General features: G+C 39.7%; 1 protein-coding gene across 1 annotated transcript; it reads right to left on the bottom strand.

The window, feature by feature from the left end:
* Window positions 1-210: 210 nt before the first annotated feature.
* Window positions 211-13,781, bottom strand: rras (RAS related). The gene is made up of 6 exons (XM_083896709.1): window positions 13,658-13,781; window positions 7,719-7,806; window positions 7,057-7,159; window positions 6,776-6,884; window positions 5,053-5,171; window positions 211-2,572 (listed from the first exon to the last, which is right to left on the bottom strand). The coding sequence occupies exons 1-6, from the start codon at window positions 13,742-13,744 to the stop codon at window positions 2,485-2,487; spliced, it is 594 nt and encodes a 197-aa protein (XP_083752835.1). The 5' UTR covers window positions 13,745-13,781; the 3' UTR covers window positions 211-2,484.

Below are 13,781 nucleotides of genomic sequence, written 5' to 3'. Positions count from 1 at the left end.
CATATAAACTTTATTTCACTTCTCAAATATCACTGTGTTTGTCTCCTATATGATATATTTAACTGAAATTTCTTATCCAAACAACCGATGATTTATGAAGGAAAATCATGAACAATTACAGGGGTGCCCAAACGTTTGCATACCACTGTATTAGACTCATGGCTCCCAACCTGGAGCCAACCCCCCCCCCCCCTCAGGCAGGCGCCAGAGACTAGAGGGGGGCACAGAGCTTTGTCTACTTTTTTAAAAATGATATTTGTGCATATTACATTTAGAAAATCCCAATCACACACATTTTAGGATAATCAGAGCTCGCTACTGCATAAGCAAGTCCCATTAGGTCAGATAGCGGCCATACCTGATCACGTACCTGTTGTCTGTACAACAAATGATCACGTCTGAGAAACGTAACCAAAGACTCAGGAACAGAATCCTACAACTGTAAATGTTTGTAATTATTTACTTTATTCTTTTTGGCTAACAGGGAACATTTAACGGCAGAGATGCTGGTGGTGAATCACTGTGAGCTTTTAACTAAAGGTAAATGATGGACGATTTACCAAGAGCTCGTCTGCACAGCAATTATTGACATTACATTGCCCCTTGCTAATGCTAATGCTATGCTACCTAATGTTATGCTCAGTGTGCAGTGAACTCTGAGCACTGGTCCCATTCATTTTTTTTGCTGCATCTTAGGCTGCCAACATGGTCATGGGACAATAATAAAATGACCATGATGAAGGAAACATGAAACATGAGCATCTATGAGGTACTGACACATAACCATCACAGCTCTGTTCAGCCCACTGACCACAAACACTGTCTGCCACACATGTGCAGTGTTTTGAATTGAGTGAGTTTTACATGTGAACTCAATCATTTGGCTATGGTCAAAGATGAAAAAGCAGACAGGGTGTGGAGTTTTCAAAAAGTGACTTCAGTACAGACTGATGCTTGTTAACAATTTTGAAAAAAATAATAATATACAGATGTTAACAGCTTAAAAGTGACAGTGTACTAAGTATTACAAGTATACTTCTTTGGCGTACAACAGTAGACAAAATATTCTATATTTACAGACACTTGCAAAACCCAAGCAGCTCATGAGCATCAGAGTTTAAAATGAGAAGCTTGGGAGTATGATTTATGTGGGGGCGTGACCACGTTTATGAAATGTTGAGAAGGACGATTATCTTTACACACTGCTGTGTGGGGACGATCTCAGATGAGAAACACAGCAATCTTAGCTTGTGGGGCTTTGCTGCCCTCCTCAGGTATGCAGGGAGTATGACAGAGGTTCTGCTTGCGCCTCATTTTACCACAAAACTACAATGACTTTTTGTTGTTTTTTACCGTAAAACAGCTAATTAAAAATAATCTAGTGATGTAACAATATCAGAATCTTTCAGTGGTAAATCCACAGTTGATTTATTGTGATAGTGAGTGCAATATTGCTGTGAGTAGCTGGTGCATGGTGAGAGATTGCTTTAGTCTTTGTGCTACTTATAAAGCACTGGTAATAGTGTTTGACTGTTAAAGCACGCTGATCTTTCAAGCTTTTTGCTGTTTTGGCGAAGCAGGCTTGTAAAAGCTTCGCTTAAAGCCTTTTGGCCAGGCTGGAGTTTCTTCTGTAGAGACAAAATATCTGCCCTGCCCTGCCCAGTCCTGTCCTTCAGATTTCTATGGATTTAAAGAAAATTGGATATATTTTGGCTAACGGAAGTAAACTATAGTCTCATTATTTTTAGATTTAAATGCTAAATGTTAAATATTATATAAAAAGCTGTTCATATCTTTCTTACATCCATATGCTGCTCACTAATACTGGCATCTGCCATTTTCACTGAAATAGATCGGAAAATTGGGCTTGTAACTAGTGGGTCACTGGTTCAAATCCCAGGACAGGCGAGGGGCAAGGCACCCAATCCCCTATTGATTCCTGGGTACAGGAAAGTGCTGCCCACTGCCCCTGTGTCTGGTTTTTGTGTGTGGGTTAAATGCAGAGGTCAAATTCACTGATTGTGTGTGTGTGTGTATGTGTGTAAACCATTCTATTCTCTTTCAGTTCTCACTTCCCTTCCACCTATAACTCATAACTCGTTTTATTTCAGTCAGAGGACGTGGTTTCACTGTCACTGGTGAAACAACATGACATGACACACTTTCCTTCTCACAGTATTGTGAATTTGATATTGTTATAATCGTTGTTATAATTGTAATCGTTAGTGGGCTGTGTACAGTAAAATCCTTCTTACATCATTTCACAGGTACAGCACTGACTTTCTATGTCTCACCAGACCCAGTGCTCACTCCGCAGTCTTTGGATTCTCTCATTAAAAAACTAAATACACTTGTTAAAACTGGTGCAAATGGAAAGGGGGAGATAATCATGCACCTGATCTCCATCCTTCTCTCATATACAGCGTTTCATACACACCCCTATCTGGATAAACTGCAGAGGGATGAGGCCCACAGTGGAAATGCTTAGAGGAGGACACAGGGACATCCACCACTCTTCTGTTTCCCTGTGTGATGAGCTGGGGGAGGAGGACACTCCATCTCCTGGAACATCCTGTAAACAAAAAAAAAAAGAATTAATCATTTCCCCAGTTAACATCTCAGGCTCTGCTTGAACACTATTGTGGAACAATTCAGAAGGTGATTTGTAGACACCAGTGACCTCATTTATTAAGATTAAAGACAATGAGTTTTGAAAGTGACGGTAGACGGAGAATTACCACCGTAATCTAAAGTGTTTTCAACCGCACACTAGGGGTGAAAGTGGATTTACCTGCAGATGCCACACCGCTGTAAGCACCATCACCATCACATGTAAAGCAGACTATTACAGTCATTACATGCTGTTCTTGTTCTTCACAGTCCATCAGGACTAAATCAAGGCACTGACACTTTATAGTTAAGTAAAGAGATCAGCTCATCTGATGCATCTGTTATTCCCTTAATTGCAGCACTAAAGCGTCTTCTACAAAAAGACTGAGACCACGGAGTGAAAACAATGAAAAGTGCGCTCTGCTCTTAAGTGTCTGTCAACACGTTTTACTAAGATCTACTCGGATCCCCTGCACTTCATTGCGACTGTACTCGATCCTCGTCATGAATACCATTATTTGGATGTGGGGATAAAACTGCGCATAGAGAGATGATCCAGTCTGCGTTGGATAAAGAGAGCCCGCTTTGAGGCGGAGAACCGCATGGCGCAGGAGCGGTGTGCAGGAAAAAAGGCCCGTCTGTCTGCACCAGATGAGGGGCATGCACCTGGAATGTTGTCTGGTATGTTTAATGAGATCCTCAAAAATATTCCAAGCATGAACTTTAATCTATACTCTATAATATAATAAACTATAATTGCAATGCCTTGACTATAGTGAGGTAAGTACACACAGTCCCAGCCATAGCAACATTTGATTAAAAAAACAACAATGGTACAGAATTGGCATGATAATTTGGCAAATGTTTGTCATAGAAATTGAATAATGGGCCTTTCACAAAAAAAGACTAATATAATATTTAATATTTTTTATTTATTAATTAATTTTTTGCATTTGCATTATATTTTATCTCCTGATAAACTTAAATGAAAATATACGAGTATATTGCTCATTTCTGGATGCAAAATTATAATAATATAAAACATCCCACAGTTATTGAAATTAAGATGGAACAGAGGAGCAATGTCTCAAAAACATTGGGAAATTGTCCACAAAACTGATCAAAAAGACTCTCTAACAAAACCAGGAAGAGTGAGAGAAAAAAAGTGGTTCTGATTGACACTGAGGACAAACTGGATCGGATGTACAGATTTGTGACACACGTACCATAAACGTTGACCTTTAGTACAAATACAACCTGAGGCTTGTATGCATGAGAGGAATGTGTAGGCATTAGGGAGCATGAGCTCCATTAGTAGATTTTTGATGAAATCTGGAAATCACCCTTTGCACAAATCCACAACCTCCATGTGTATCAGTCATAGTCTGCTCCAGTGAAGACATTTTAGAGACTTGTTCAGGTGTAACCAGGGTCAAGGAACCCTCCTCTCTCTTCGTTTAGGGCAGACGTGTCAAACTCATTTTGGTCCGGGGGCCGCATCCAGCTTAATCCGACCTCAAGGGGGCCGGACCAGTAAACTCATCGCAAAATGACATTGAAGTAATAACAAGTCCACTTTTTTCTTTGTATTAATTACTGCAAAGAAGAAGAATTATAAAATTCTATGTATTAAATGAATTATTCTTTTACAAAATATATTATGAACAGCCTAAGAATTTAGGGCGGTGGGGGGCACTCAAAAGCATGTGCCCATGTAACGTTCCGTTTAACGGTGTCATTCTTTTCCGGGCACGGAATTGAATAACGCCAAAGACACGCCAACAGTTCATATAACCATGATGGACCGGACAACAATGCCGATAAAATAACAGCAACGCACAGAGAACGTCAGACGTACTGAAACTGCTTAGCGCTGTTGTTAGCCACACCGGAGCTAACAGCCAGCAACGCAGCACATTGACGTCATGACGCTCGAACGTCTCAGCCAGTGAATGACGGAGGTTAACAAACTACGTCATCACGCTCTTTGCGAGCAGTGCTGCGTTCAAGTCAGCTTAGGAAATCGCCTACTCTTCCACTCGGATAATGTTACAAGGATGCGTTCAAGTACCGATTCCGGGTATCGTTTCATTTTATGCAAATACTCGGTAGTACCGACCCAGTCCAGCCTGGGGGCTCGGCGGGCCGGACTGGAGCCACTGGCAGGCCGGATCCGGGCCGCGGGCCGCCTGTTTGACACCTGTGGTTTAGGGCCTACCCAAGTCCTTGAGAAGATTTTGCAAGTGTGGCAAGGTTATTGATCAAAAGATAAAGCTGGCCATTTTTACGGTTGCTTGTAGAAAACGTAACATACACCAAACAGTACAAGAAAAATGACTAAGATTAAGAAATGTGCAAAAGAGTCAAATGGGAAAAAAATAGGTTATTGGGGTGTGCCTGAAATAAGATGAAGAAAATAAACAAAATAAAACTCAATAGTACCTGATAATTTGCACCAACTCTAAAAAGGCTTCGTCCACATTGTATCGATTTTTAGCTGAAGCCTCCATATAGTGGATCCTGTTTTCTCTGGCAAACGCCTGAGCATCCTCCCTGGAGATCTGTGGACAAAGCAAACAACCTTCAGCAAGATCATCCACTGTCACTTTCACAGTGAGCTGTGAGGAAAGATCATAACTGCCATTAGAAATGCAGAATAGACTGTATTTATAAAGAACAGGATTTGCTATATACTGCAAAAAAATGAAGCAGAAAGATAAGACACAAATTGACAGTGATGTTTGCAGGAGCTTGGCTAAAAGGGAATGTTTAAAGGCTGATTCAGAAATGACAGCTTGACACACACTATGAGTACACTGGATGTAGCCCCCAGTACCCTAGCCGTTGACCTGTTGACTTGAACAAGCAACCCTCCAGTCACAGGCTAAGTTCCCTTTCCACTCGGCCATGTCATTAATCGGGGGAATTGGGAGAAAAACACATTTGTATACACAGAGTTCCTACACATTTTCAATTTCAAAATTCCATACTTTTCCAGACTCAAATTTCCAGACTTCTCTGGGGATTTTTCAGTCAATATTAAACATCTGAGTACCAATTGTTAGATGCTTACTACGTAAATAAATGGTTTTAAAATCCTTAACTCATTTTTCATGAAGCCAGCCCTCGGAAAACTCGACCCATGACAGTGTCGCGGCCGACAATAGGTGGCTGGCTCGACGACATGTAACCATGGTAACTCGACACCATTCTACAGCCAGCTCGATTAGTTAGTACTTGTTTTGATTTGTGTATATTAATGTATTTAATTTTAGAAAGTGAGATAATAGTGAGAATTTTTCCATCCTCTTTTCCTTTTTTCCATACTTATCCAGACCTGGAAATTACTCAAATCAAATTCCATACTTTTCCATGCTGCGTAGGAACCCTGTATACAAGTGGCCCTAAAAGGAGAAATATATCCATAACTTTAGGTTGCAGGTTGTTTTAGGTCCCTACATCACCTTCACTTCTCAAAAGACAAACTCTCCAAAAATGTTTCCAGATGTTGACCCTACCTGTAAACACTGTAAGCCTTCACCTGCCTAGCAGATGTCTTCCAATTGACGATCACACCAGATCCTTTAATTGCTATCTTTGGGCCTTGAGAAACCGAGACTTATAACGCGTGGCTCCTTGGCCACATTTGCAAAACTATATCTATATATACATCTATATACTACTATATCCAAGATAAGCTCCCAACTCCCTCACCTCATCTCGTTTAAATGTATGTGCAACATACATTAATTTCTTCTTTAATCCCACCTCACGTATACACTTGATATGTAACTTCTGTAACTGCCTACCAATAAAAATATGTTTAAAATAGGTATACATGCTTTCCTATAAATAAAATATCACTCTCTCTTTTAGTTCACTGCATTGTATTTGGGGTTTCTTTACTTCTGTACAGTCATCTAGACCTGCCTAGGCACAAATGTGGTTCAGTGTTGATTTTCTGCTTCTATGTTGAAGGAGGAAGCCACATATATGATTATTATCATATTAGTTTGTGTAATTACTAGGCTTAGTTTGAATCAACAAACTCAAAGTAACAGAGTCTCCAACATTCACAGTGGAGTATATCTCTGTGCAACTCCACTACATTCCCGGAGCCAGGAAGTGTGTGGGAGTTAATAGACTCCATAGACGTGTTACTCACCACTCTCTGCTGTTCCAGGTCAGCCTTGTTTCCTACCAGCACCATGGGGAAGTCGTCTCGGTCCTTCACTCGCAAGATCTGGGTGTGGAATTTCTGAACCTCGTGGAAGCTTTTGAGAGATTGAAAAAGTGATGGAAAAGGATTTCATCAACAAGGTGATTAATATGAAACACAGTCACAGGAAAGGGGAGCATGTTTTGGTTTGTAAATCCATCCAATTATATTAAGTCTCCTTCTTCTAGAGCTGTACACATAATTATTACACACACACACACAATTACCTTCCCCTGTCGTTAAGAGCGAACACCAGTAGGAAGCCTTCTCCTGAGCGCATGTACTGCTCCCTCATTGCTCCAAATTCCTCCTGACCTGCTGTATCCAAGACTGACACACATACAGGGGTTAAGGGCAACTGAACAAGAGAACAAAACATACAGAATAAACAGTGTAATATGAGACATATCAAAGGGAAAAGTTTTCTACTGTTCACACTGACACCTGTCATGTTTTGAGTACACAACATCCTCTCTGTGTGTTAAAGATTATGTCAGATCTCAGCATCTATTTCTTAAAGACAGATCTCTGAACAAAGAAACCAAAGGTAGTGCACTGCAAAGACATTGCCTGTTCAGAAGAAGCTTCGATCTCTGTAAACCATACACTGTATTGCACAGTCATGTAAGTGAAGCTTCTGCAACCGCAGTCAAACCTACACAGCAATAAACACATTAATTTGATGACCCACATATTACAGTGTGGTCAAACAAAACAGCAGTGTGACCCAATACCATACTGCCTGACTCAGTGCAGCAATGCTGGCCAAGTACAAGTCCTAACAAGGTAATGAAACATCCAAACAGCAAACACACTGCCTGTGTCATATCACACACCCACTGTGATCACGCTCTGAGACTGTGTTACTGTTCAGTGTGATGAGCCTTACTGTCCATCCGGGTCTCTTTTCCATCCACAGTGCAGATCTTGGTGTAGGAGTCTTCGATGGTGGGGTCGTAATCGGACACAAAGTAGGACTGTGGAACAACACATGACACTGCATTAATGACCACGTACAGTATCATCAAGATGGTGGCCTATCTAAAACATACTTTAATATTATCTGCCAGTAAAAACCCTTAGACCTTCAAAGTAATACTTCAATTTTACCGTGGTCTTACTGTGTGACTAAGGCTGGGCAATATGGCTTATACTGTAAATAACATCTGGATATTTTTTGGCTATATCCTAATATGCCGGGACATAAAGCTGCACGTCATTTATCTGGACTCATGAAAACTTTTCTTTTTTGATGTTTGTGCTTCTTTATTAGGAGAGAGACAATACACTGTAAATACACTCTCAAATAAAATAGCTACTGTTTATATGATCTACAGCTTCAAATAACGGTGTCACGTTAAACCACAGTCAAATTCTCGATGATGAAGGTTACCATATTAGTTTTAATTACCACGGTAACCGCAGTTGATAAGCACTGCACGCTGCACCTGCAGTATCATGCTATGCTTCTGATACAATGTCATGTGTCAAATGTCATGGGAGGACATGGGAGCAGCCTTCCACTGGATATTTTTCTGAAAAAAACATTATCTGTTGTGCTAAGGCAAGGCAAATTAACCTTAAGCTCGAGAGCATGATGTATGTCAAGTTTTCTCTGTCGAACTTACGGTGGTCACAAGAGCTGTCCCAAACGATTATTTTTCAAACGATTAATCTAGTCATTATTTTTCCGATTTGTCTACTCATCTAACAACTTATTTTACGATTAGAGTGGGCTTGTGTGTGTGTGTATGTGTGTGCGCGCCTGCGTGTCTGTCTGTGTGACTCTCTATTGAACAGAATAAATAACTAGACAACAACTGTCTAACGTAGTGTTAATCTTTGGTTTACTACTGCGACTGCTTGATAAACGAACATCTCAGGGCGGGTAAGGGGGACAATCAACAGCGCACACAGAGTTTGCTGTTGTACTCCTGTGGTACGCCAAAGTACATTTGCATAGTCTGCAAACAACTGCATTGTTAGAAGAGTTAAGAGTAAATAAAATCCCACACTTTTGAAGACTGTAGACGTGTTTTTGTTGCCGTTTGTTCCTCAGCGCTCCCGCTACTGCTCGCCATTGTTATGAATTCTTCTTTATCTGTTTTAAACTCGATCGTTCTAGTGCATATTTACCGCCACCACTGGACTGGAGTACGATTTCATCTAGTAGGTTGTTTGGAACGGGGCTTCAACAGAAAAAAAAAAGGGCGGGGAGGGCGATGTGTTGACGCAAAATATTCATGTCGACGAATTTTTGAAGTTTGAAACTTGTCGTCCCAGCTCTAGTGGTCACTAATATAAATAGACCAGAAAGTGGTAGAAATGGTACACTAATTTAAGCTGTAATTTGGCTCGCAGTAAACCACTTATAAATGGTAAATTTAACTTATTAATGTTGACCTAATAATTGCATAATTATCGCTGCAGAGCTGAAGTGAGGAGGAGTCAAGACAAAGCAGTCATGTGACCAACCAGATGACAACAGACAAGCAGGCAGACAGTAACACATTTTTAAAAAAGTATTTTAAATTAATTCAATAATCCTTTTGTTTAGATCTAAAAAAAAAGTGATATGATCTACAGTAAATTGTTAGCTTTGTGATCAGCTGGTTTCACTTTTAGTATTAAGTAATAATTAACCTATTCTTCCCTGACCCTCTTTTGGAGTCCCTGCTCGAATATGACATGCCCAAAATAAATAGAGTAAATGTGTCAGAGTAAATACACATGGAACACAGCATAAATTAAGGATTTGTTTCCATTGCCTCAAAAAATATTGCATTTTAAAGCAAACATCACCTTTAAAATATGCAGTAGAAGCTTAAAAACTCATGGACGTCATGTAACAACATGTGGACATGACCTGTGCCAAGTCTGATGCTGCTGAAGCGAAGAGTAAAATGAAAGAGGTTTTAGGAAAGAGATGTCTCGGCGTTCTCTCATTTGGCACAGTTTGGCACCATATGTGCCATTTGAGAATTCTTAGGTATCAAATTATTAAAACCCATTTAATTTTATTTACATGTCCCTATTGGTCTAAAAAGAACTTGTTTTGAAAGAAAATGGAATAAAACTCCCTGTAAATCAATGCTCCATGTGCGGAGCATAATAACAACTCTGTGACTCTGCAGCATGTTCAGTTACACAGCTACATAGCTCTGGCTTACATTGGTCAATGTGGGTGATTGACAGCTCGTTTTAATCCTCTAAAACAATAGAATGGGGGCCCGTCTCCAAATGTGTGTGAATCACTAAATTAGCGAGTCAAAAGTACATAAATGTATATGACGCATGTGTGTGGACTAGGAACAAAACGATCGTCAATCAACACGTGCACACCTCGACAAAAAAATTTAAATAAAAAAAGTCGAAGTGTCACAAACACGCAAAGTTCACAACCAACGAGGTTAAGGAAGCTGTGCACGAAAAGGTGAGCCTGCTGTCCAGGCTCCCTGCACTCTCAGGGGGCAGGTCAGTAAGGTAACTATGGAGCTTCGGCCGCTGTCCGTGGTGCTCAAAGGCTGGTTTGCAGGATGAGTGTGTGGCCAGTCACCTGTAGCATTAGCCTACATGGTGACAACAGCAGTTCTCGAGTGCCAGTGGAGAGAGTTTTCTCTGCAGCAGGATTTTTTTTTGTCCCTCATTTTTAATATCACTACTTTGATGGTCAATATTTGGACATTGAGGCTAAAATGAAGTATATTTTACACCCTCTGCAATGCTGCTGTTTCCGCAAAAAAAGGCAGCCGTAATCGGCGACCGGCCGATCAGACAGAAATATTCAGATTTGAATAAGCCGATCAAATGCACCCGCATCGCGCAGCATCAGCAACACACATGCACGCGGCTACACGCACATGTAGAAGAGTGTAGGGCGGGGCGGTACACCGGTTCACACTGAATACCGTTTTTTTTCCCGTTATGATATGATGCATTTTTAATATACTGCCATACCGGTGTATTTGATTACACAACATCCGCGCAGCCGTGGCGCTGCTGTCTGCTTTGCGAGTGACCGCTCTGCTCACTCACTGTATTTTTAGTTGGATATTGGATGTGAACTGATTGTATTTCTATGTTAAAATGTTCTATTAAAGAAAATATGCAAAAATGCATATCTTTCTGTATGCTGTAAAGTGGTTTAAAAAATTTAAATCGGAATCGGCTAAAATCGGTATCGGCAGGTCAAACTTCTTGAAAAATCGGAATCGGCCCCAAAAATGACAATCGGTGCATACCTACTTGTAAACAAACCCACATTGCAACTACTGAGACTCGCAAGCTGTGACAGCGATCGGCGAGGCGCACGACAGGTGATAGACAGTAGGCTTGGCCAATTACTTTATTTGGTCATACTTTTATATATGATCTATATATAGATGATATATGATCATTAAATAATGATGAGTTTCAAAACCTGGTGGGTTTATCTTACGTTTTAGAGTGCCATACGCTTATTAGGAGCAATTTAAGATTACAAAAGAAAAGTGTAAAAATGCAAGAAAGGTAAGTATAACTTTAATGTTGTCTGCTGAAATGTCTCCACAAGTGATTCCCTGACTGCTCTGCTTCTAAATAAATCAATGATTAAGGGTCCGTCCACACAGAGACGGTGTTTTTGGACCTAAAACCTAGAGTTGTGGTTGGAGATTAACCATCCACAGCTCGTCTGTGTGCGTGCTCTTGTGTGTGTGACTCTCTGTCCACAGTAAATAACGTAAGATGGATCTTAGTCGTGCAACAGAATTGTGCGTGCTCATAGTATTTAGGTTTATGACAAAAAGTTGCTCGATTTGTCACTGTTTTTAATAATATTTTTTAAATCGCCAGGGGTCTGTAAAGTCCCTGCAAAGTTGTACATATCATAATTTGAGATTATTATATAAAATATAGATATAATATATATAAATATAAAAATAAAACTTATATAAAACCTAAAATAACCTAAAATAATGATGATAATAATATTAAAGCAAACAGCGCATCCATATCAGATTAGTATCAATATGTAATCAATATGTCAGAGATGGTGGCTTAGTACTTCCAAACATGTCAATTATGTTTTGAAATTAGCTAGCACTTAGCAAGGCACTGGGCAAACTGATTCTCCATAAACCCATATTACAGCTCTCCCAGTGGGTGTGGTCTGAGATATATAGGATGATAAGGAAATCCCTGTACAAACTGCATTTGTCCATATGGAACAACTTTCAGATAGATAAACATCTATTGTTTGGATGGGTGGTTGCAGAAGTGTATGTGTGGTTAATGATCTGCTCAAAGATGCCCTGTTTAAAACATATCAAGAGAATTCTGCAAATATCTTAATTTAAAGAGCTCTGTCTGCCTTTTTATTTGGACAGAACAGTACTTCACATGAACCTAACATGATACAAGTACTTTTTGCCAACTAAAAATGCACAGTGCTCCATATTTTACAAAAATGTTTAAGGGGTAAAAGGGAGAAAGGTGGGGATTTTTCAATAATTCTGTAGGGCTGGGCGATATGGCTTATCAATCATATCTGTATAATTGTAGGCTATATCCTGTCTCAAGCTACACAGGTCATTTCTCTGGTTAGATGTTTGAGCTTCTCAAAGGAGAGCAACACTACACTGTAAACACACTCTAATAAAATGATGACTGCATTACATGATCTTAAAATAACATATTACCTTTCTTTCAGATAATACCTTTTATTTATTTTTAATGTTAAATGAAGTGTTCTAGAAATAATGAAACTGACTATAAATATGGTCAAATGCTGTCACAACACAAATATTTATTATTAAGTGACTTTTTAAAACTGTGTACTTTCAACAATATATACTATTAAATTCAGAATATTTTGTGTATTTCACAAATGTATTCAATACAATAAATATGATGTTTATCAATGCAACAGCTTTTAAAACCAGGAAAAGTCATCATATCTACCTTATTACAAAATCTAAGACCATATCTTGTCTCTCATGATATCACAGACCCAAAAGACATCTTCTATGTCAATTTATTCATATCAGGGTCTCTGCAGGTTTCAACAAGTCAAATTTAAGACTTTTTAAGACCATAATGAATACAATTCAAGACCCATTTCAAATCCATACTGGCAAAAAACTACAAAATACATGAAGGAAAATTGGAGCCACAAATTGTTGAACTTGCAATTGGGCTTAGCTGTGGGCTTTCATTAAGTTTTCTCCGCTGTTATGCTAAGCTGTAACACACTGCAGCGTGTGCACAGCACACTAGCTAGTGGTGCTCGATAAATTCTCACCGGGCAGCACAGGTGGCCTACTTTAGTTACATGTTGTAGTTATGTTATCGCATCCTCAAAAATACAAACATTTCAAAGTGAGACTGAAGTTCATGCATGTTTTAAATAAAAGTAATGTTAATAGATTTTTAAAACCTTTCAAAATTGTATTTAAGACCTTTTAAGAGATTTTAGGAGAATTTAAGACATTTTAAGGTCTTAAATTCAAATGATTGGATTTAAGACTTTTTAAGACCCCGCGGATACCCTGCATATTAAAACAATACACAGATACGATTCTACATCTTAGAAATAGTTTGGTGCAAGACTAAACCAGTGGGAAATGTAACGGGAAGTTTTTTTTCGGGGGGAGGGGGGGGTTGGGAATCCCCCAACCCTTTTGCGTTGGGCCCCCAAACTCAAGTGTAACGCCTCTGCCGATCGGGAAGTTACCTGGCAGGATTTCTCAAGTCAAAATCCCTGATTCGCTGTGAAAGGGTAATGAGCTGTTTGACTAATGCGTTATAAACTCTTTCTAGCGGCGTAGTAACACAGAGTCGAGACCGTACCTGAATGAACTGAATGGTGAGGGCGCTCTTTCCTACCCCTCCTCCTCCGACCACCACCAGTTTAAATCTCTCCTCTTCTCCGCTCATACTGTCTTCAAACTGGGCCCAAGTATGTGGAGCAGCC

This window comes from Microchirus variegatus (genome assembly GCF_963457635.1).
Source record: "Microchirus variegatus genome assembly, chromosome: 10".
Classification (NCBI taxonomy): domain Eukaryota; kingdom Metazoa; phylum Chordata; class Actinopteri; order Pleuronectiformes; family Soleidae; genus Microchirus; species Microchirus variegatus.
The sequence above is the reverse complement of the archived record's forward strand: the minus strand, read 5'-3'. Positions and strand labels throughout refer to the sequence as shown.